At 45.2% G+C, this 22,729-nt stretch overlaps 1 protein-coding gene across 2 annotated transcripts in view; it reads left to right on the forward strand.

The window, feature by feature from the left end:
* CNKSR3 (CNKSR family member 3) overlaps nucleotides 1-22,729 on the forward strand; it is a 77,044-nt gene that overhangs the window by 20,251 nt on the left and 34,064 nt on the right. The window contains exon 2 of one of the 2 annotated variants that reach the window (XM_037157618.2): nucleotides 22,105-22,268. The exons of the other annotated variant lie outside the window; for it this stretch is intronic. Within the exon in view, the coding sequence (XP_037013513.2) occupies nucleotides 22,105-22,268 (164 nt within the window). The remainder of the gene's footprint in view (nucleotides 1-22,104; nucleotides 22,269-22,729) is intronic. 2 annotated transcript variants of the gene reach the window in all.

Raw genomic sequence — 22,729 nt, forward strand, 5'->3', positions numbered from 1 at the left:
CATCTTACAGAAAAAAAACAAAGAAATTTTTTGGCCAGAGGAGCATAGAATTCTGTGTGTGTGTATAGCTTAGGGTCAGTTGTCTGAGGACAGTTTAAAAGGACGAAGGGGAGTTTTCCAACCAGAACAGGCTTCTAGGTGAAGAGACTTGGGAAATGGAACAGCCCACTGCTGCTGCTGGATGGGCAGGTGGTAACGGGACCACGGCCAGTTGCAGAAATCACTAGGTTGTATTCACATGGTCCACCTTCCCCAGCCTGCCCCAGAATGGACAGAGGAGGCGAGAGTTCATCAGTGATGCTCTGCTTTCTTTATGTGAATGTTAAGTCTTTGAACTCGATGACTGGTGTCATGATGAGTGTGGCCTCTCAGGTGCCCAGGGGCTCCATGACCGAGACGGGGTCAGGGAAGAAGGCGCAGGAATAATGCTTTGCCTTGCACTCAAGAATCTGAAGGCAGAAGGTTCTGTCTGGAGCCTTCCTGCCCTGTCTCCAAGATGCCACGGGGTGAAGGTGTGGGGATGCGGGTTTACACGTTGGGCTTCTGGGACCAGACAGAGCTTCCTTCCAGAGCCCATGGCCTTGGAGGAAACAGATAAGGAAGGGCAGGAAACAGCTGCTGCTCACTGGCAGTCAGAAGGCTGCCTCACGGAGCGACTTGGTCACCCCAGGAATCCTAACGGAAAATCCTCACTGATTAAACATTTGGGGCTGTGGAATGTGGTTTGTTTTCATATGTTTGGCCTTCACCCCTTTGTCATTCTGCTGCCTGCCACTGTTACTTTTCTTTGTCCAGTAATACAGACATTTAAAAAAAATTTAATCATTGTACTCTAGGTCATTTTAAAATTAACTGATTTTCCCTCCTCCAGCTGAACATTTCTCCTTTTTCAGAGTTGGGCGTGAGGATCTAACAGAATTTTTCCCAGGTATTTGCATAAATGCTTATACGTATTCATGTGTAATTCTTTTCATTAATGTAAATGGATTTGTGCATAGTTTGAATCTGATCCATAGTCGGTTTTGACACTCTATTTAGTTAAACCGCAATATTTTAGAAATGATTTTTAGACAACTTAGTGAACTTCAAGTCATTTAGAAATGGCCGTATGAAAATCCAGGTGCCTCTTAGGAAGAGCAGTGGGTCCTGGCTACCCCCCCCCCCCCCCCCCGCTAGACAGCAAACTGGGGCTGTTTCATGGCACCTGGTGCACTGTCCTTGGTCGGCCTGATGAGAGAGAACTCATCTCTTGCCATGAATTTACTACTCTGGCACCAGTGCTGCTTCAAACAAATATTTAGTCTCTTCTTATACCAGGATCATATCCAAGTGAGAGGTGGGCTGGTACAGAATCTTTGAGATCTCTGACAGAGAAATAGGGACACTGTGGGACTTGTGTCTTTCTACAAAGCTTGCTTCATAATTTTGCAAAGCCTAAGAGAGGCTGGTCGATTTCTGACCCAAAGGTCATGGTGACTTGTTTGAATTTTAACGCCGAGAAGCGGGATGCGGAATAGATCAGGGGAATCCTTCGGAAGAGGAAATGGCTCAGGTCATTGTTTTGATCCCTGCGCAGGCTGCTGACATCACGGGAAGCATGTAATGACAACTTGGTAAAATTGTCTTGGACATGTGGGCCTGCCAAACCCCGGCAGACCGCTGGCACTCGAGGCTGCTCCTTGAAGGGCACAGGCAATTGTCCCAGGAGCAGCAGTTGCCACTGGAGTGCTGTCATTGTGACCTCAGTGCCTGTTGTTTGGATAAAGGGGGAAGGCGCCTTCCATGGCTTGACAGTTTGCCAGCCACCTGTTGTCATTCTTTTTCTTCAGTGTCTTCAAAGCTATCAGAACCTGGTCATCCGGTTGCTTTTAAAAATAATGCAGCTGTGCATAAAGGTATAAAACCTTTAAAAACGATGTAATTATGAAGGACACAGGGCAGTCTGTGCTGATTTTCCTAATCTTATCTCTCCTTGAAGGCATCGCATTTCTTGTATTTCACACTGCCAGTTGCTGCCTTAAAAAGGAGAGATGGACATTCACGGTCAGTTACTTAGATCTTTTGTTGGAACTGTTACCAAATAAGCATTGGAAGGACCTTCCAATTTCTTGAGGATGTGGGCCTGAGCCTTACAAGGAAATCTTAATCTCTAGATAAGACGGCACCTACGCAGTCCGGTACTGCAATCTGGCTTTCAAGGAAAGTGGAGTTTGTGGGGCATAAAGAAGCTAAGAGCATGGTGTATCTTCTGTTGCACGTGAAATTGCTATTTATAGTTCAGTAGTGTCACCGCTTTGACAGTGGACAGCAGGGACATGGTCCCTCAATGGGTATTATGGGTTCTTCAGATGTAGATTTACTGTACATTCCGCCTTCATTCATTTGGGTATTTACTGTACATTCTGCTTTCATTTGTTTATTGAGCATCGGCCAATTTGATCCTACAGAGAAATCTAGGAGAGACCTGTTTCTCTGTATCCATCCTTTCCATGAGACCATCCTCCACCCCCCCGCACCCCCCCACACATTTGGAGGCTTTATTTTTCTGGGGAAGTCACACTCCAGGGCAGGAGCGTCACCTGCCCCAGAGAGAAGGCAGAGCCAGCTGGGGCTGAATAGAAAACCCTCACCCCAGGGCTTACCGCTGGTACGACCTTGCACACTTAGCCTTTCAGAGACCCATCTGCAAAATGGGGCTCATAATTCATCATCTGGTTGTTACGAGGATTAAGTGAGACACTGGGAATATGAGTGCCCAGCTCATGTTACGGAATTCCAAAAGGCCCAGGAAAAGGTACTTGTGATTTCCTTCTTTCCTTTTCTTCTGTCATTCCTTGGTCATGAAATGAGATGGCCTTAGCCCCAGACCGTTGGGCGCTTGGTTTTCAACACTCCTCACCAGGGCTACTACTACCTTTCTGTGTCTGACAGCCAGCACGGAGAAAGTTTACTTCTCCAAACAGTACTCTCGTAGAGTTGCAGCCGAGTGTGATTTGCTTTCCTCCGTTCCTCCCCCACTGTGATCGCCATGCTGCCACGAAGCCAGTTAGTTCAGGGGCAGAACTAATCTTAACCACAGTAAGGAGTCTGGGGCACCGGTAATATACAGTTACACTCAGTGACGAGTACAAAGTCTCGAATTACTTTGGCACAAGGTGTAAATTTCAAAGTCTCTTCCAGGTGCTTCCTCTGGAACCAAAAAAAGCTAGAATCCCACGGGAAAGGACATGTTATTTTTAAAAATGCCATTTGGAAACACGTGCACACCAACACTTCACAGGAGGGGAGTCCGTGGTCGGAGTTCTCCGGCGCACATTCTTGCATTAATTTTTAGCAGGGGCTCGAGTTGTGCGGTAATCATTGTCAGCCCTCGTTTGACTCATGCATTCCTCGCTGCTGCAGTAAGATGTGTGTTTATGTGAAATATGGAAACGATTTCCCGCTCCTCTTTCTTTTGTGCTGGAGTTGGGACGGAGCAGCTGAAGTTTTCCTTTGTTACTTTTCGAGGGTCTTCAGTTTCAGAGCCCTCACAAGCTTGAGGAGGGACAGCTGGCAGCATGGCCGGGGCTCATCCTCCTGGGATCTCGCTGACATTCCTGCCGGTAAAACCGGACCCTGAGTGCAGCATCCTTACACTGAAACGGGGGGCTCTGCCTTCTCAAACTTGGAGTTGCTCAACACTGAAAACAGAATGCAAACTAAAGAAATGGTAGAGAGCTTGCCACCAAAGGAAGAATTTCCTACCCTGCCTTTGGCTCCTTCATTAGGAGCCATATGTCTTGTGTGTCCTGGCCTCTGGTTTTTTTCCTTCTCTTTCAACTGCTCTTCTGCTTGGGTCCCCTGAGGACGGGGTAGGTGTAGGCTGAGTTTTTAAAGGTCCAGAGCTTAGCTGTAGGAAAAGAAAAGCTGAAAAAGCATGCGTGCTCCCCCCACCCGCTTTTAAACCATTTATTCTCCTAAAAAAGGACGTTCTGTGAAAACGATCCCAGGCCATAAAAGAGAGTAGAAGCTGCTTTCATTACATCCAACCCTGCGTCCTCATTATATCTTGAGCAATCCTTTCAGTGTCTTGGCAGATAGAGTTTCTTCCCTCACAGCATAATGTTTTTCCAACTGCAGAGTTATAGCGGCTTCATGTGCCATGACACATGGCTAGGTGTCAAGATAATTTTATAGGGGAAAAAACTCAAAAAGACTTCTAAAACATGCAGCCTTCAGGGGAAGAAAAAGTCAGTTTTGCAAAGAGAGTTTAAATAAAAGGGCATTCATGGGTTTATGCTTTCTTCGTGGGCACATCCCAAAGAGGGCGTAAGAAAGAGGACTTGTATCTCATCCTTCATTCACTGAGTCCCGAAAGGTGGTAGCTGTGTGGAAGGAAGGCCCAGGTGCTGGGGACACAGGAATGAGTGTCACACTCTGACCTTTGTAGAGCTCCATTTCACAAAGGAGGCAGAGACATGCATAAAAATACATGGTCCAGGTGGCAGGAAGGGGGGTCAACAAACCCTGCGGGGGTGAGAGGTCTGTGGCTGGGGTCCAGAGACCGCCTCCTTGAGGAGGAGAAGCTTCGGGTGAATCCTGGAGGGGTGGGGGGGCGTTGCCGGATCAGATGGGCGTGTGGGAGGCAGTGCAGAGGCGTGACAGTGTGAAGGGGCAAGGTGTGTGAGGACAACGGATCCAGCTCGGAGGGGCTGGAGCTGTAGGGTGCGAGGTGGAGAAAGACGGATGAGGAGGAGCCTGGCCAGGAAGCCCAGGGCCCGCTCTGGGAGGCCTTTGTGTGCCCTGTGGTCGTGCTGGCGCCTTCAGGATTTTGCTGCCCGCACGCAGGGGGCCTTCTCTGATTAGTGTCACTCTTTGTCTCCTCTCTCTGCTTTAACGTTCTTCCTGGCACTAGCACCGGGCCTGTTAGAGGTCCGAGCGCTTGCTGCCTGTGTCCTGCCATGAGGAGGGAAGTCCAGGGAGAGCACGGACTTTCTTCAGGAGTGACTGTAGCCCCAGTGCCTGGTGTTGAGTGCTGTTGCGTTTGAACTTCATCCCCTGAGTGTTGGGGAACCATCAGCAGGGACTACATTAGGGGCAGGCGTGGGTCACATGAGTGTATTTGGGTGTTAGAAAGGGTAGGACGAGTGACACTTAGAGCTGATGACAAGTCTTTTGGAAAGGAACTCCTTGGTGTCCTTGGAGGGACAGGGGAGGAAGGTCCTGTTCCCAGGCAACCTCTGACGAGCCCCAGTTTTGCTGACCTGGTTAGTAAGCAATAGCTAATACAGTCTCATTCTCCTGGAGATGTTTTAAAGCGGTACTAAGAATTGTAGAGATGCTCAGAGAATTGTTTTCCCTTCTCTCCAAAGCCGCCCAAGCACTCCAAGAGAGCTCATGGAGTCTTGACGTCCTGCAGTCACCCACCGCGTGGCGATGGTACAGTCAACAACAGGCCACGTGTACTGTGGTGGTCTCATGAGATTCTAACGGAGCTGAGAAATTCCTGTGGTCTGGTGACCTTGGGGCTGTTGTAATGTTGCAGCTCGGCGCTTCAGTCACGTGTCTGTGGTGGCGGTGCTGTGACTCTGCCATGGCTGCCGGTCCTGGACCTGGTGTGTGGTCCTATTACTTGATAATGGTAATACGTGACTGTGTTATTGGTTTGTGTATTTACTATACATTTCATCATTATTTTAGCATATACTCTTTATACTTAAAGTTTGTAAAACAGCATGCTGCGATGTGCCAGCAGCAGCCTCCTACATCTCACATTTGCCACGTGCCTTGAATGTGCATTTTTTCTTGTCCTTGAGTCGGTGTTGTGTTGTTTTGCACAGTAACACACTGTGCAGGGGTGTAGCCTAGGAGCAGCGGCGGTACCATGCAGCCAGGTGTGTGGGGGTCTTACGTCTGGGCCGCTGTGGGTGCGCTGGGTGATGTTCACACCAGAGCGAATCGCCTCGGGATGCATTTCTCAGAACGTATCCCTGCTGGGTGGCACAAGATTGTGATCGCTTTCTTCATTTATTGGTAGTTCAGTGACAGACTGATTGGAGAAATCTCGATTCATTATCTTTCTTTGAAATGCATTGAATGCTTTGACAGAACCTGTTTTTTATGTAAAAATAGGTTTTAAAGGACTTCGAGATAGCTGACCTCCCACCTACTTGTGTCTGCAGAATTAAGGAGGATGGAGAAGTGAGCGCTCTACAGTGTCTCTGACCCAGCGGATGCATGTGTCGTCCTGTTCACGGGCTTGTGGGAGGGATGAACTCTTCTGCATACACACATTTTCCCGATCACTGAACTTTTATCACTGGAAGACCTGAGTATCTTTTATTTTTTGTTTATTTTGGATAGAAATCTTTCTAAATCAAATTGTTTTGCTTTCTTGTGTTCATAAACAGAGTGTGTTCAATGTTCTGTGAATTTTCATAATTACTGAAGTGTGGGCTTACCATAAGAGTATCGTATTGGCACTTGTCCCTGTCTTGGCGAGGGACTCTGGAATGCTATCTTTGCCAAGGTGCCCACAGTTTTTAGGTAGTAGATAGATACCTCTACCAGCAGACCACTAGGGGCGCTTTGGAATTTACTGAACTTGGCTCTTTGAAGGCTGGGAAACAAAATGACCTACTTGCTTTCTAGAACGAGAGGAAATTGGCCTTGGTGAGGCTCTGTCTGCGAAGTCTGATGGATATACTTTACTCATAGGCTTAATGTTTCAAAGAAAGAGGACTCATTTTTCAGTTCTTATATTTAACCATCCATACTTGAAATTTAAAAAATTATAATATTATTTCTATTGACAATACTGCTGGGTTTGCAGGGTGAAAAAACAATTCCCAGGCCTATTATACTGTTTGTATAGAGGGCTCTTGGCTTACCTTTGGTTCCAAGGTGTGTGAGGTGAGGTCACTGGAGGTGTTTCTCTACTAAACGTTTGTTTTCCATCATCTTTGGCAACAATGACTATTTATTGGGCATCTACCACATGTAAGGCATTGTGAACAACACAGGGAAGTGGCTTCTTCCTGGGAATTCAGATTCTAGTTTGGAAGTGCATCAGTGCTGGTACCTGGAATTTGTCAGAAGGTACAGTGAGTGGCACAACCTTGGACATGCCCATGGCTGAGGAGACAGACAGCTTCCAGGTTCACTCCTGCGGAGCCGAGGGGAAGAGGCCCCCGAGGAGGGGGACACTATGGGATCAGCCTTGCTTGTCAGAGCTGTTGTATGTGGTGTCCAGATTAGCATACCCAAGTTCAAGCTTGTCTGTTCACGTCAGGCAAGTGGGGTGGACAGCAGAGCCTCTGGGAGTTGGGGCAGGTGATCACTTCCATGTGGGGAGAAGGCAGTTCAGGGATCACGGAGGATTAGTGTTGGATCTTGACTAATGAGTACAATTGCTGTATTGCAGAAGGCAAGGGAGGGCTGGCCAAGAGGAACATAGTGCCCAGGATGGGGGAGGTGGAGAAGGGCCAGGTGTGTGTCGCAATGCGGAATTGTTCTGTTCTCAAGAGAGCTTGTTCATTCTCCCAGCTTCTGCCTCTGAGCCTCCTGGTGGGAAGACAATGGGTTCTGGGGTTGGATGAACTTGGATTTCAAGACCAGTTCTACCACTTCCTCGGGCTGTCATCTTCAGCAATTTTCTTAGTCCCTCTAACATCAACTCTCTCATAAAAGGCAGGGAGATAATAAGACTGATCTGATGACTCTAGAAAAATAAATGAGACTTGCATTTGACCCCGTACCATAGAAGCCTAGAGTAGGCTCAGTAAATGGTAATTTTCTTTTTGGCTCCTACTCAGGGTCCCTGTCTGGAGCCTCCTGGTGCCCACAGGCTGTGTCCACTTACTGACTCATTTACAGTTGGCTCAGCAGGTGCAGGAGGAAACGCATTACCTCATCTTCCTACGTGGCTCTCCCTTTTCAGATCTGTTCCCTCTTTCATGTTGCCATTTTCAGTCCAATTAGAGTTTGAGTTCTTACAATTAGCCTAGTTCATACTCTTAGGGTCATCTTTGATTAATTTTTGCCTTTCATGTGACATTTTCTAGTCTGTCACGGTTCCTGTCCATTTCTCTCCCTTGTACTGCCTTGGTCCCTGTCTTTTCTGGGCTCACATCACTTCTCAAGTGGTTGCTCAGAGGCTCGTCCGAGGGCGTGACATTAGCTTCCGTTCACCCAGCACATTCTTCAGTTACTGCTGACATCCCCTCTTTGTCCATAGTCCTTTGATAGAGCTATATCCCTTCTGTCTAACCTTGTTCTTCATTAGTTCTCAACATAACAGGGAGTATTTTATTTGTGCTTATTGTGTGCCAGGTATGTGTGAAGGTCTTTATTTATATTAGCCCATGCTTCTTTATAACAGTCCAATGAGGAACTATTATTCTTGCCTTTTTATAGTGGAGGAACACGAGGCGCAGGGGAATGAACTGATTGCCCAAGGTTGCATAACTAATCAGTGTTTGATGCGGGAGACCTGGCTCCAGACCCTGCGTTCTGAAGACTTGCCCTGTCTTCCTTGTCTTTCACCCACGTGAACTCCTAGAGAGCGGGGGCTATACCATTCATCTCTGCTCACCATATTCCATACATCGCGTTGATGTACAGCTAGCACATACTAAATGCACGCACTGCATAATTTCCTCCTTTCTCCTTTGAGACCTGGTTCATGTCCCTGCCACTGTCCCAGCATCATGGTCAGAAGGTGGATGGAGCAGTGAGCGCTGTCCTACAACCTCTTTATGGTGGTGGGGGCAGGGGAGACGGTTCAGATGGCAGACACCTACAGGATCTGACCTTGGGTCAGGTTGTGTCCCTTAAACCCTTCTATAAAGTGGGGATAATAGTAATGCCTGCCTCATAGAGTTTATATGAAGTGCTTTAGTCCTGTGTTTAGTGCACAGGAAGAGGTCAATAAACATTAGCTTTATGATGCCCTCTCACCTCTCACCTCTTTCAGGTAACTTGTGTCTGTTCTTTTAAGCCTCTTCCAACTTGTATGTTCTCTATGTCACTTGGGTAACTTATTCAGCTTGCAAAGAACTAGATACTTTTTCCTGTTCGACCACTTATTAACCGTGTGACTTTGAGGTAGTCACTAAATTTTACAAGTCTCGGTTGTATCACGGAGACAACAGAGGGTTTTTGTGGATTAAGTAAGGAATATGTGACTCATTCTAAGCACTTGGCACACTTCGGTTTTCTTGCTGTTTTTCCTTCCTTGCTACCCACTCCTTCTCCACTGACCAGCAGAAACTCTGTCACTGCTCATCAATAGACTCATCAATAGAATCTAACTTAGTTGCCTGGAAATTACATGGAGGCACGGGAGGCTCCTGTTGTATGGGACAGACTGGACTGTGGTCCGTTAGCAGGAAATCCATGAAGTTGAAGAGCTCCTGCCCAGTGTCCTTTAGCCTTTTGGAAACGTACTCTTGGTGGTCGTTCTGAACGTGGCCAGCCCTTACTCCAGCCAACACAATGTTGGCATCCTTCAAACTCATCCATTCAGTAACTAATTCTTGTATCCTGATTCTGTGCCAGGAGCTGTCCTTGATGTTGAAGGTCTGGTGATAGACAAAACCAACCTGGTTCTGGCTTTCAAGGAGCTCGTTGTGTTGGGGAGACAGACACCAGCCAAGCAAACATTAAATTATAAAATGAGATGTGTTATGATGAGAAAGCAAAGGTGCCATGATCCACAGTGAGCAGGACGTAGTGTTGAGAGCCAGGGAAGTATTCCCATTGGAAGGGATGTTTCAGCTGAGCACTGAGTAGGACCATCTGACCAAAGAGTCCGTGGAATACCTTCAAATGTATTACTCACTGTTTTTCTTTAAGGGAAGATGCTGTTTAGTACTTTATTAAGCTTGAATGATGACAGATGATAATTAGTCTTTGAATCTGGAGGTGCCCAAATGTGCTGTCTTTGATGTTTTTTTTTTTTAAATCTAACTTGTGTATAAGCAGTACGTGTGTTGGGCTGGGAGGGGGAGGCTGTGAATACTTGATCACAATCAGGCATTGTGTTTTTATTACACTCGGGGCCGGGGCCGTCAGTCAGGCCCATCCGGGCACTTTGTCACAGTACAGGTCGCGTTGTCTGGGCTTGCCTACCCAAAGGCAGGTGCTCTCTATTTTAATCTGTATTATGTATATTTGCTCTGAAAGTTGTTTTTGTTGAAACTTGAAGAGCCAGGTGCTTGCAGCCAGAGCATGGTCAGACTGACTGGGAATTTGAACACAAAGAAGGGGCACCTCTCAGCCCAGTGTGACGGGCTACCACAATATGACAGCTGTTTGGGGCATTGTCCTGTAAAACCCCTGGTGCAGTTATCACCACGGAACTCATTTTTTGACCTTTTTCAGGAAGGGTATTTCTTGAAACGTTACGGCAGACTTCCAAACTGAGGAGCCTGTGATAGTTCTAGAGATGATTTTAGATTATTAGACTGTCAAGGGGAGACTGTAGCTGGCATTCCGTCAACACCTGTCACTTGTAATTTCTTTTTTAGCAAGAAGAAGCAAGCCCTGGGAGACAATTATATCTAGCTGACTTTGCTTTTTAAAAAATTATATTTATGCTTGTGATACTTTGTGTTTATGGCAAGTGATAACTAATTTATAGGAGTGATTGAAAGCCTAACAATGATGTTTAAAATGAATTGATTTTTAAAAATTAAGTATGTAATAGTAGAAAGGACACTCAAATTTGGCAAAATTATAAAGCTGGTTCTTGAATGACTAAAGTTTGGGGATCACTGCTTTGGTGTAATCTGGACTTTTCTCCTGCTATCTGGCATTTGGTTTCTACTTCTGAGGGCTTATTTAAAATTTGGATGTTAAAATCTGATAACATAATAAAATATTACTTCCTACCCACTAGTATGGATGGCTCTAATAAAAAAATGGATAATAACAAGTGTCGGTGTAGATATGAAGAAATTGGAACCCTCATACATTGCTAGGAGGAATAAAAAAATGGTGTAGTCCCTTTGGGAAATAGTTTGGCAATTTATCAGAAAGTTAAATATAGAGTTACCATATGACTCAATAATTCTACTCCTAGGTCTATACTCGAGAGAATTGAAAACATATGTTCACATAAAAATCTGTCCATGAACGCTCATAGCATCATTGTTTATAACAGCCCCAAAGTAGAAACAACCCAAGTGTCTCTCTGCTGATGAATGGATTAAGAATTATGGTATAGCCGTTCAGGGATATTAGCTATAAAAAGGAATGAAGCACTGATACTTGCTATAACATGGATAAACCTTGAAAACATGGTGCTAAGTGAAATAAGCCAGATACAGAGGCCACATACTGTATGATTCCATTGATACGGAATGTCCAGAATAGGCAAACTTAGTGAGAGAGAAGGTAGATTAGTGATTGCAGGGGTTGGGCAGAGGGGGGATGGACAGTGACCGCTGATGGGTATAGGGTTTCTTCTTGGGATGCTAGAAATGTCCTCGAATTAGATGGTGGTTACACAACTTTGTGAACAGATGAAAAACCACTGAATTGTACACTTTAAAAGGGTGAATTTAATGGTATGTGAATTATGTCTTAATAAAAAATCAGTCATCGTAAAAATCTGTGGCTGGTTATAGATGTCTCTATATTGTCACCACTGCCCACAGGATGGGACACATGCCATTTCCCCCCTGTTCTTCGGATTGTGCTTCTTTGATACAGTCTGTGTGGCCTTTGAAGCCAGAATTCTAACAGAGACTGACATGGGAGGGCCCCCTGCTGTGCAAATCATAACATTTTGTTTTCACCAACACAGTGGATATGTGAATTATTGTACAGGGTCCAGCACAAATAGCACCTCTTCTTATTACAAAATCTTTTATCACAAAGTCATAAGTATGTAATTCTGTAACATCACAATATCACACTCAAGCACACCATATGACATTTTAGGTGAAATGTTCAAATTGAAACTATAAATTATTACACCCATATGATTACCCTACCCACCACACTCAAGCAGGCATTACTTCGGAGGGACCTTGTTGAGAATTAATGAAGTTGAATGGTAGAGACTGGAACCTGGGTCTTTTAATACTATACTTTCTAGTATAATTTATAAACAAATTTTCACACATGTGAGCGGTAGGTGGCCAAGGTCAGAGTTGCAACATGGAGTTGAACATGAGAAAGTTTACTCTTGTCAGATTAACTCACTTATTTGTATTCTAATTTACGTTTTCACTGATGCCACTTATAAATATTGACTCAAGATGTTGTTAATAAAAAAATAGAGTACTTCATAATTTACAAAGCACTTTTAGTTTGAAGCTCAGGAAAGTGAGGTCTAAAAGTAATAATGGTCCTAGATGCTTAGGAAATTAAGAAGTCCAGCTGGATTTTGCCCACTTATTCTTTATTTATTCAACAATTACTTTCTGAGTGTCTACTGTGAGCATGTTCATGAGCTGCAGATTTGTGGGTAATAACATAGACAGGGGTCCTACCTCTTATGGTGCAGTTTAGAGGGAGGAGGCAAAGAGAAGGCCATTAGCCTAATAAATATGGTCATTTCGAATAGTGATGTTTTAAGAAGAATACAAACAAGTGGTATGACAGAAGTGATTTTGATACATATGAGAGAGAAGATACCTACCAAGAAGGGCTCCTGGTGGCTAACTGGGTGCAAATGTAAGAATGGAGGGCAGCAGCTGTCTGTAAATAGGGACTTCTCGTGCAAGCTGCATTTCAGAGAGAAGCCTGCACCAAACTGCCTGCCTGCACTGTGTTCCTAGCTTAGCTAGTCCTTGTAAAGGAGTTTCTGGAATTGCATTCCAGTCACTAGGACTGAAACTTTTCCTGTCCAATCAGAGCTCTGCAGCCCTATTTTCATTAGCATCTTCATCAACCAATCAGAGTGGCTCTATTTGGACCAGTCAGGACAGTGCTTTTTGGACCAATCAAATTGTGAGAATTTGGAGTCCACGTCTACAAGAGGACAGACTAGTTAGGGACCAGTGGTGGAAACTTCTCTATATAAGTCAGCTATTCTTGGCTTAGGGGGAGTGCACTTTTCCTTTCCATTAAAGGCTGAAGATGCATTTCCCCAGCTGAAGCTGAAACGTGGAGGATGTCTTGATGTAACAGAGCAAAGCAGAACAGAGCAGAGCAGGATGGATCAAACCTGAGCAGAGCAGAGCTGTGGCCTCGTCCCACAGCTGCCTCCTAGCCCTGCTGTTCCACATCCCTGCTGAATCACAGCTGAGCTCTCTGCCCTGCAAACTTCCCTTCTTCACCATACCCCAAATTGGGGGTTTCCGTTGACATTGAATTGACAACGATCATTAGTGGACACACAGGTGGACTTTTTGAGATTGGATGGTCAAGGAGAGCTCCTCAGAGAGTGGACAATCAAGTTCAAACCAGAAGTACCTAAGAAAGTCAGCTGGGAAAAGATCTGGCCGAAGCCTTTGCTAGGGAGATGAACATTTAGTATAGTGCAAATCCTTGGCATTTCCTGTGCTCCTCATAGGATCAAATTTTGTGACTTGAATTTAAACCATTGTTCTCGTCATCTGTATACACATCATTTTCTACTTTTTGGCAGAATGTGTGTGCATGTGTGTTTCTATCTATATACACACATATATTAGACATAGTATAAATAACAAATATATTATAAAAAAAGAAAAATATCATTCTAGATGTGTGATTCCCTTATCAGGCACAAGCCTCATGCAAAATTACCTTCTAGGAATATGGCCCATGTGGTTGTTGCTTGGATGACTAAATAGATGACTTTTTTAAAGGTTTTACTTATTTATCTTTAGAGGGGAAGAGAAGGTGAGAAGGAGAGAAATATTAATATATGGTTGCCTCTTGTGGGTCCCCTGCTGGGTACTGGCCTGCAACCCAGGCATGTGCCCTGACTGGGAATCAAACTGGTTCACAGTTTGATTGCCCTGACTGGCAATCCTTTGGTTCACAGGCCTGCGCTCAATCCACTGAGCTACACAGCCAGGGCTAAATAGATGTTTTGAAAAAGAAAATGGCATTTCTCAGTTGCTGGCCCTCCTCAGGACTACCTACTGACCATATTTTTCATGGGGGTCTATGAAGGCTTCTGTAAGCCCCCTTCCTCGCACAAATGCTATAGGGCAGTGTCTAGTTGATGCTAAATCTATATATCAAAGTTGGCTCAGATGGAACGAACTCTTTGTTCTGGGGAAAATGTCAGTTTTTCAGAACTCCCAAGCAGAAAGCTTTTGTTTTGTTGGTACTGCCAGGTCTCTCCAAAACAAAAAAAATAATTGAATGAAAGGACTGAGTTGACATGAGTCAAATACCTGGAGTTTTAGGTGGGTGGTGTTGGTGATGGTGGTGGTGGTGGTGGTGGTGATGGTGTTTGGTGATGGTGTTTGGTGAGGGTGGGGAAGAGGTTTCAGTGCCTGTGTCTTCACGTAAGGACTGGCCTTGGTCATGACTGTCAGGCTCTCTGGACTCTCACTGGACGCAGATTGCCATCTCACCTGCATTTCCTCTCCCCAAAGCGTCACCTCCCTCCTTGCTGTCCTTCACCTGCATCCTGCAGCCCTTCCCTGTTTGTTCTCTCTTTGGTTAACTCCTTCTCACAGAGCAGCACTCCCACATTCTCTAACCCCCTGTAAAAACAACATACAAGTGGAGGAGAACAGCTTAATACCTCCTCCTTCACTCATCCTTTCTCCCTTCCCCCACACAAGTTTTCTTTCAGGGAGTTCGCAGTTCATTCTCTTAGGGCAAAGCCAGAGTGCCAGACTACGGCAGAGCGGACCCGTTTCACGGTACTTCCCAGTTTTGCAGCATCCTTGCTTAAGTGTCCTCCTACGGGGCAGGTGCTGCTTCTGATTCTGCTTGTGGTCAGATGCAAGTCGGTGCATGAGCCGTGTGAACTGGACTATTCTTTACTTTGGGAGCAAACGCCCGACAGGGTTTGTTTTCTCTTGTTCCTTTTTGTTTTCCGTGGCCACTGGATACACAGGTGGGCGTGCACCTGCACTGACAGCTACTCCTCATCCTCTTTTTCTTTGTAGTGTTGTTTCCCTCTGCCTTTGTCTTTTTCGGGGACGCTAATGGCATACAGAAAACTTGTCAGGTTTTTGGAAAACAACTTTGGGAAATACAGGTAGAGAGTTTTGTGAATTCCACAGATATTTGATCCTTTAAAGGCAGCCACATTTATTGGTGTGTTACTACCCACTATGGTCACCACTGGCCTAAAGGACCAGTTTCTAGAGCCACATTCGAAAGTGAAAGAGCTACAAAGGAATTCTATCCAGATTTCTTGGTGAGAAAATAGAGTTTATCTCACCTGGATTTTGGAGCATTACTAAGAAATGTGGAACACCAAATCCTGCAGATTGCTTGTTGCTAATCCACCCGCCCCATGGAGAAGTTGGTGCCCCCAGTTTATTTCTTTTTTTGTTTTGTTTTAAAGATGTCTTTTATTTATTTTTAGGCAGAGGGGAAGGGAAGGAGAAAGAGACAGAGAGAAACATTGATGTGTGGTTGCCTCTCACGCACCCCCTACTGGGGACCTGGCCTGCAACCCAGGCATTTGCCCTGGCTGGGAATCGAACTGATGACTCTGGTTCACAGGCCTGCGCTCAGTCCACTGAGCCACAACAGCCAGGGCCCCAGTTTCTTCTTAGTTTTCTCAATTTACCCATCTAGGGGGGAGAACCATTTGTGTTTACCTGGCCATTCAAATTTCTAAGGGCAGTTGTAGGCTTAATGACTTGTATAATTTTCTGTGACATCAAACCGTGCTTCCCTCAGTTATGGGGACATCTGACCATTCTGCCTTGGAGGACGGAGAGGCTGTATCTGCCGGTGAAGGGCAGAGACCTTGGCTCCAGTCCCTCGGGCATGAGTCGTGTTCCTGTGTGGCCTTGGGCAAGTCGCCTCCCCTCTCTGTGCCTCAGCTCTTTGTCTCCAGTGTGGGGTACTTATGGTCTATGGTTGTGGGGATATTAGGAAGATTTAAGGGATTTATGTAACATTCAGTTTGGGGCAGGTACCTACCATGTAGTAAGTGGCATTTAACCATTTGTTGTTATGATATTTGTAATTTTATATACCCATTTTCCCAAATTTTAGTTTATTCTTAATTTTGTGCCCCTGAAGACTTGATTTCTAGTTATCTGTAGTACTTGATGTAGCAATACCAATCCTATTGCATTTCACATTTAAGAGTTTTAAGTTGTTTGAGGCCATCGGTTTGGCAGGTCTGAGCCTGAACGTCTTCCACTTTCCCACCAAATGCAGACCCCCGTGCGCGTGCCACATGCGGTCTGCTCCTGTATCGCGAAGGTGCCCTGGAGAGGACCCCGGTCCGCAGGCCTCGGGCTTCTACTGTGGACTTGAACATTGTGTGCTGTATATCAGTGGGAATGTTTCCATGTGTAGAAGTTTTTTCATCATGAGTCAGTCCTAGCTGAGCCCACACACGGCCTGTATTCTTGTTAAGTAGGCTACAAAAGGAAGAGTATAATTTTTAACATTCTGCTGTAATTCTGGGCCTAGATGATCTTATCACTATAACCTCAGAAGCCCTGCTTTTCCACATGCCAGCTACCTGCCCTGCGCATGGGAGCTGGCTTTGATATTTGAGCCCTCGACCCTTCTGTTAACAGGGCTTTGGGGACAGTGCTGTCTTATTAATGTGAACGGGGGAGGAAGAAGGCAGTGCCCTAAGACTGGAGAATCATAGACAGTAGCACTCGTGGGACCGTGGGACTAACTCTCCAGCCTCCACCTGTCACACTGTGGGGAACAGGTGATCTGCTGGCGGTCACGGCCAAAAAGAATCAGAGCCAGAAGCCCACATGCTCTTGTCTTCCTCCTTCATGATGGCTGGGTAGAAGGAACATCACACAGACAGGCCTCGAGGTGGAAAAGAGCTTGGGGTCTTGAGACACCAGGCAGAACCAGCGTCCAGCAGAGTGGTTGGGGGAGGCCGGGGCACCAGATGAGGTCAGAGAGATGGGCAGGAGCAGACAGACCAGGCTGGACTTGGCTGGGTGCGCACTTTTATCCCCAGTGCAGTGGGAAGCCAGCAGGGCCTGGACAAGAGAGTAACATTGAAACTGCACTAAGCGGCTTGGATGGACCTTAAAGACATTTAGGTGAAGTCCTGTGACTTTTTTCATGCATTCGTTTGTTTCACAAATATTACTGTGCACCAGTAGTGATAAGCAATAGTCAAAAAGAAGCCTGTACATTTGTGGCACTTATGTTCTGATACAAATCTTATAACATTTTTAGGTGGAATCCATGATTTTGGCAATTTCCCAAATTTAGGAATACTTTTCCCGGAAGACAGAACCACGGACCACTCAGGTTTTATTTTACCTCCAATTCGCTCTGCCCCAGAGGGGCCACCTAAGCACCTGGGAGTTTCCCAGTCTCTCCAGCAGCTTTTATTCTGAGCACTTAGAAAATCGAGGCCCTGAACACATTGCATTTTTTAATTTCACAAAGTATATAGAGTATTATGTACTTCATCGCGTTCTAAGGCCTTTATAAATATTGACATTTAATTTTCCTTACAGGTCTGTGTAGTAGGTAGTACTACCCTCCCTGTTTCATAGATGAGGCAGCGGAGTGGCCTGTCCCGGGGACCCCGCTGGCAAGAAGCGGGACCGGGATTGGTGATCAGGCTTTTAGCCCCTGCCCCGGATTTTTGATATAAGTCGTAAAAAGTTATTTTTTTAAATTATAAAACATCTTTCCCCCCTTTGCATTTGGGTTTCCTTTGGACGTTTAGGGTTATTTGCAGCCAGTTTTAGTGAAAGTAAAGGAAGTCCTGGCCCCATTCTGTGCGGGCCTGCTGGTCCTTCATGATTCTTTCCACATTGAGTTATCTGTTCAACCTAATTTGTGTAAATGGAATGTGTTTAATTTCACTCCATTGAATGATGTGCTTCAGACCTGCCAGACTTTCTGTAATTTCCCCTGACAGACAGCACAGAGCTGGCAAATGGGCACATTTGACAAACAGGGTGAAGTGTATGGTGTATTGAAAATGCTCAAAACCAGTTCACTTGAAATTGGGGGTTTTGTTTCCCTCCTTTGTGAGACGGCATAATAGTTCGATTTAACTATTTATAAATGTTTAATTGTATTTTAAACAATAGAGTAAATGGACAATAGGCCCTAACTTATCGGAATAATAAAACTGGGGGCAATACTATTTAAAACCTTGCGTATTCATTTATGTGTCCCTTGAGGGGAAAGTCTTTAGGCTACTCTGAATTCTGTTTTTAGGTCGGTAGCAATAAGATGTTTCTGCTTGGTAATTTTCCTGTGTCTTGGGGGTCTTTTGTTGAGGTTAGTTTATTTATATTCCCCAGGATCTTTAAGGAGTTTCTGGCCCCCTTTTTGGGGAAATGTACTGTATTCTTCGGTTCTCAGTCTGTGATCATTTGCACCCCTTGTTCTATCTGGAATCCTCATCACACCTCCCATCTCAACCTTCTTCTCTGTGTCTAAAATAGTTTCTTAATGCTCTAAAGATACTTCTGGAATCCTGTTTCTTCAGGGAAACTTTCCATAGTTAGTTGGAAGAGAAATCGGGTCTCTGCCCTGGCTGGTGTGGCTCAGTTGGACTGAGTACTGGTCTGTGAACCAAAGGGTCGCTGGACTGATTCCCAGTCAGGGCACATGCCTGGGTTGTGGGCCTGGTCCCTGGGTAGGGGACACGTGAGAAGCAACCACACATTGATGTTTCTCTCTGCCTCTTTCTCCCTTCCTTCCCCTCTGTCTAAAATAAATAAATAAATAAAATCTTAAAAAAGGAGAACTCTGGCCTCATCTTTATTTCTACTTGTTTTGTTATTCAAGGATGAAGTTTAATGAACGTCCATTGTACATGGTTTTTCCCTTTAATTTTAATGGACGAATTTATTCTGCGTCTGAAAACCAGCACAGATCTCTCAGTTTTATGCTTATCTTTTGAACAGTGAACTTGTTTGGCATGACAAACATGAATTCTAATTCAGTGGGTCGTTGGGCCTTGTTTATTTCATTAGGAAAGCATTTATCATGTGTGGATGAGTATGAAGTAAAATGCCATTGGGTTCCTGTTGGTTTCCCAGGGCTGCTATAACAGAGCCCACAGACTGGGTGGGTGAAAGAACAGATTTATTTTCTTGCAGTTCCGGAGGCCGTAAGTCCGAGATCACGGTGTTGGCAGGGTTGGTTTCTTCTGAGGCCTCTCTCCTTGGCTTGCAGATGGTCGTCTTCTCCCTGTGTCTTCACCTGGTCTTCAGGCTGCGTGTGTCTCCTCTTCTTATGTGGATATCAGTCATATTGGATTCGGGTCTGTCCATGTGACTTTTCTTTCACTTAATCTCTTTAAAGATGCTACCTTCAGATAGTCATGTTCTGAGCTATGGGGGGGTTAGGTCTTCAACTTAGGGATCTTGGGGAGACGACGCAATTCAGCCATAACAATGAGCAAGGAAGAGAGCATCCTGAAGGAGAGGAGAGTGTAGGACGTCGGTCCTGACCTGGTTTAAAACCAGCTAAGTGATTTAGGGTAGAATTCACACTAATTAGCCTTTTGTCCATACCTTTCCAATTTTTTGGATTCAGTGAAATCTGAAGTACCTTCTAAGCACCTCTAAGATGCTATGTTTCTTGCTTCTTAATTAGGAAGACAGTCGGAGAGGTGATTTTATGCTGATTTGCTGGGTAGCATGTGAAAGATCAGAGCTTGTGTCAAATAGACTGATTTGATTTCCATCTCTTTTCTTCTGTGTGAAGCTGAAGGAAATGGCTTTAAAGACCCTTCTCTTGGCACCTGACAAGCTCTGTGACTGTGGAGAGGTTATGCAGCCTCCACAAGCTCTAACTTAGCCACCTAGGTGGTGGGCATAGTGTCGTTAGGGGCTCTCCTTAGCTTTAGTCCTTTGTCACTGCGGCCTGCAGCAGATAGATTCTGCCCCTTTGCAGATGCCCTGGGTAGCCCCAGGTGCTGAGACCCAGCCCCTGCAGCCCAGGTGGGGCATTGCTGCAAATACCCGCTGGCTTGTGGGGCCTCCGCTGCCTGCTTGACTCGCATGTCACAGAGACCACTTGTGGCTCCATGCGGTCAAGGTGGAGCAAGTGTTATCTCAGAGTTCCCCCACCTTGCTTGCTGTGTGATGGGGCCCTTCTGCTACACAGACGTCATTTCAGGGAAGTCAGATTGGTTCCAACTCATCTGGTTATCCTAAAACAATTGGTTCTTACTTCTTCTTTCCATATTTAATAGCACCAAATGGTTATCAAGAAATTGTTCCTCTTTCTGAATCTTATCAGGAGGCAAATGGGGAAAGTTTGTGGGGCAGAGATGTCATTTAACCTAGAACATTAGATTTTATTTTTTCCAATATATTTTATTAATTATGCCATTACAGTTGTTCTATTTCCCCCTTCATTCCCCTCCATCCTGCACACCCCTCCCCCACCATTCCCCCCTTTAGTTTATGACCACGTGTCTCAAGTTCTTTAGATTCTATATTTTCCATACTATTCTTGCCCTCCCCCCTATCTATTTTCTACCTATCATCTATGCTTATTTTCTGTACCTTCTCCCCCCTTCTCCTTCTCCCACTCCCCTGTTGCTAACCCTCCATGTGATCTTCATTTCTATGGTTTTGCTCTTGATCTAGCTGTCCTCTTAGTTTGCTTTTGTTTTAGGTGTGGTTGTTAATAACTGTGAGTTTGCTGTTCTTTCACTGTTCATCTTTTTAATCTTCTTTTTCTTAGGTAAGTCCCTTTAACATTTCATATAATAGGGGCTTGGTGATGATGAACTCCTTGAATTTGATCTTATCTGAGAAGCACTTTATCTGTCCTTCCATTCTAAATGATAGCTTTGCTGGATAGGCCATCTAGAACATTAGGTTTCAAGATCCCTGAACTTTGGTATTGCTAGAAATAAGTGCTAGACTTTTGTCTACTTTTCCTAGACCAGAGAGTACGCACAGAGCAGAGCATTTGTGGGGGATAAATGAAGTGTGTGTGTGTGTGTGTGTGTGTGTGTGTGTGTGTGTGTGTGTGTTTGAGGGCGGGTGGGGCCAGCAGTGTGCCTCTCACATACATTGTTGTAGTTTAATTGAGTTTTTATGCTTTGCATTGGGATTGACATTATAAAAATCTGGTCATTTAAAACACTAGATGGCCTTTGTCATTCGACTTCAGTAGTTCAATCAACTCAGGCAAAATTTTATTTCATTAAAACTGTTGAAACAAGTTGACCAGCGAGTTCTCTGTCTAGGAATAGAGATTCCCAAGTTCGATTTGACTAACCTGTTTGAATCATTATATGATACCATTTGAATACAAACCTGTTGGCTGTAGCATTTGGCCTGGAAAACTCCCGTAAGCAAACTCATTTAACATTGCCTTTTTCTGGTACCACTGATAGGACCTTTGCCTTTGGATTCTGTATTCATCAGAGCAAGAAGTTTTTCAGTAGCAAGGGACAGGCGTGTAGGATATTATTGGGACATTGTTTTCTCCCTCTCAGGGATTTATTTCCAGAGAACTGGTCAGAAAAATGACTGCCAGCATCCTCAAGGTTGTGCTCTTATGACTTCCATTTGGAAATGAAGGAAGAACCTCTGTCTTCCATATCCATATATCAAATATCAAGAAAGATTTTGATTGCTTCCGCTGAGTCACATGGTCATCCTGGAACCTAAAGCTGGTTGACTGATGAAATGCTGTGGCGAAGCACCCTGATTGGCAGGCCCGCTGGAATCACGTGGGCTGGGAGAGGAGAGAAGTCCCACAGGAAGAGCCGCTTAGCAAACAGTCCGCCGGGTCCATACAGATAACTGGGCACTCCACGTCATCAGGGATTTAGCGTTTATTCTTTTAGTGGAATGGGAATGGGAAAGTAATGACCCTGAAACTGAACTGGATCTACCTGGACATTTTAGGCTGTCCATTTCAAATCTGTCTGAGATGAGGATGCACTCGAAAGGTGTCCATCAGGTGGGAGATGCATTATACAGACAGTCGGGTAGTAGAGCCTACCTGGTGATTTCTAAGAGTCAAGGAGCAAAGTGACACTAATGGCCCCTTTTGCTTTCATGCCAGGGCTGGACGACTGCCTGCAGCAGTACGTCCACAAGTTTGAGCGGGAGAAGATAAACGGCGAGCAGCTGCTGCGGATCGCCCACCAGGACCTGGAGGAGCTGGGCATCACGCGCATTGGGCACCAGGAACTCGTGCTGGAGGCTGTCGACCTTCTCTGTGCCCTGGTTAGTTCAGCAAAAGGGGGTCTGTACCATGAGGATGTGCTTTAGAACGTTGTTCTCTTAAACCTTCCCTGTTTGCCATTGAGCGTATCATTGTTTCCTTCATGAGTCACTGATGTGAACTGAAGATAATGTGAGAAGCCAAAGAAAGCAGTCATTTCCCACATTCAGAGTTGGCAAATTGTGGCCTGTGAGTTAAATACGGTCCACTGTCTGTTTTCATAAATAAAGTTTTATTGGGACTCAGCCAGGCTCCTTCATTTATGGGTGGTCCCTGCCTGACAGTGGCAGAGTTATTTGTAATGGGGACTATGGGGCCCCCCAAAGCCTAAAATACTATTTTGCCCTTTACAGGAGAAGTGTGTCTATTACAGAAAAACTTCTCATTAGTCTTGTTTTTGAATCCTTTGTAAAGAATAAGAAGATGGAGATGGTCCTGAATGAAAACATCTCCCGCATTGCAG

This window comes from Artibeus jamaicensis, unplaced genomic scaffold (assembly GCF_021234435.1).
Source record: "Artibeus jamaicensis isolate MK-2021 breed Jamaican fruit bat unplaced genomic scaffold, CSHL_Jam_final contig_497, whole genome shotgun sequence".
NCBI lineage: Eukaryota > Metazoa > Chordata > Mammalia > Chiroptera > Phyllostomidae > Artibeus > Artibeus jamaicensis.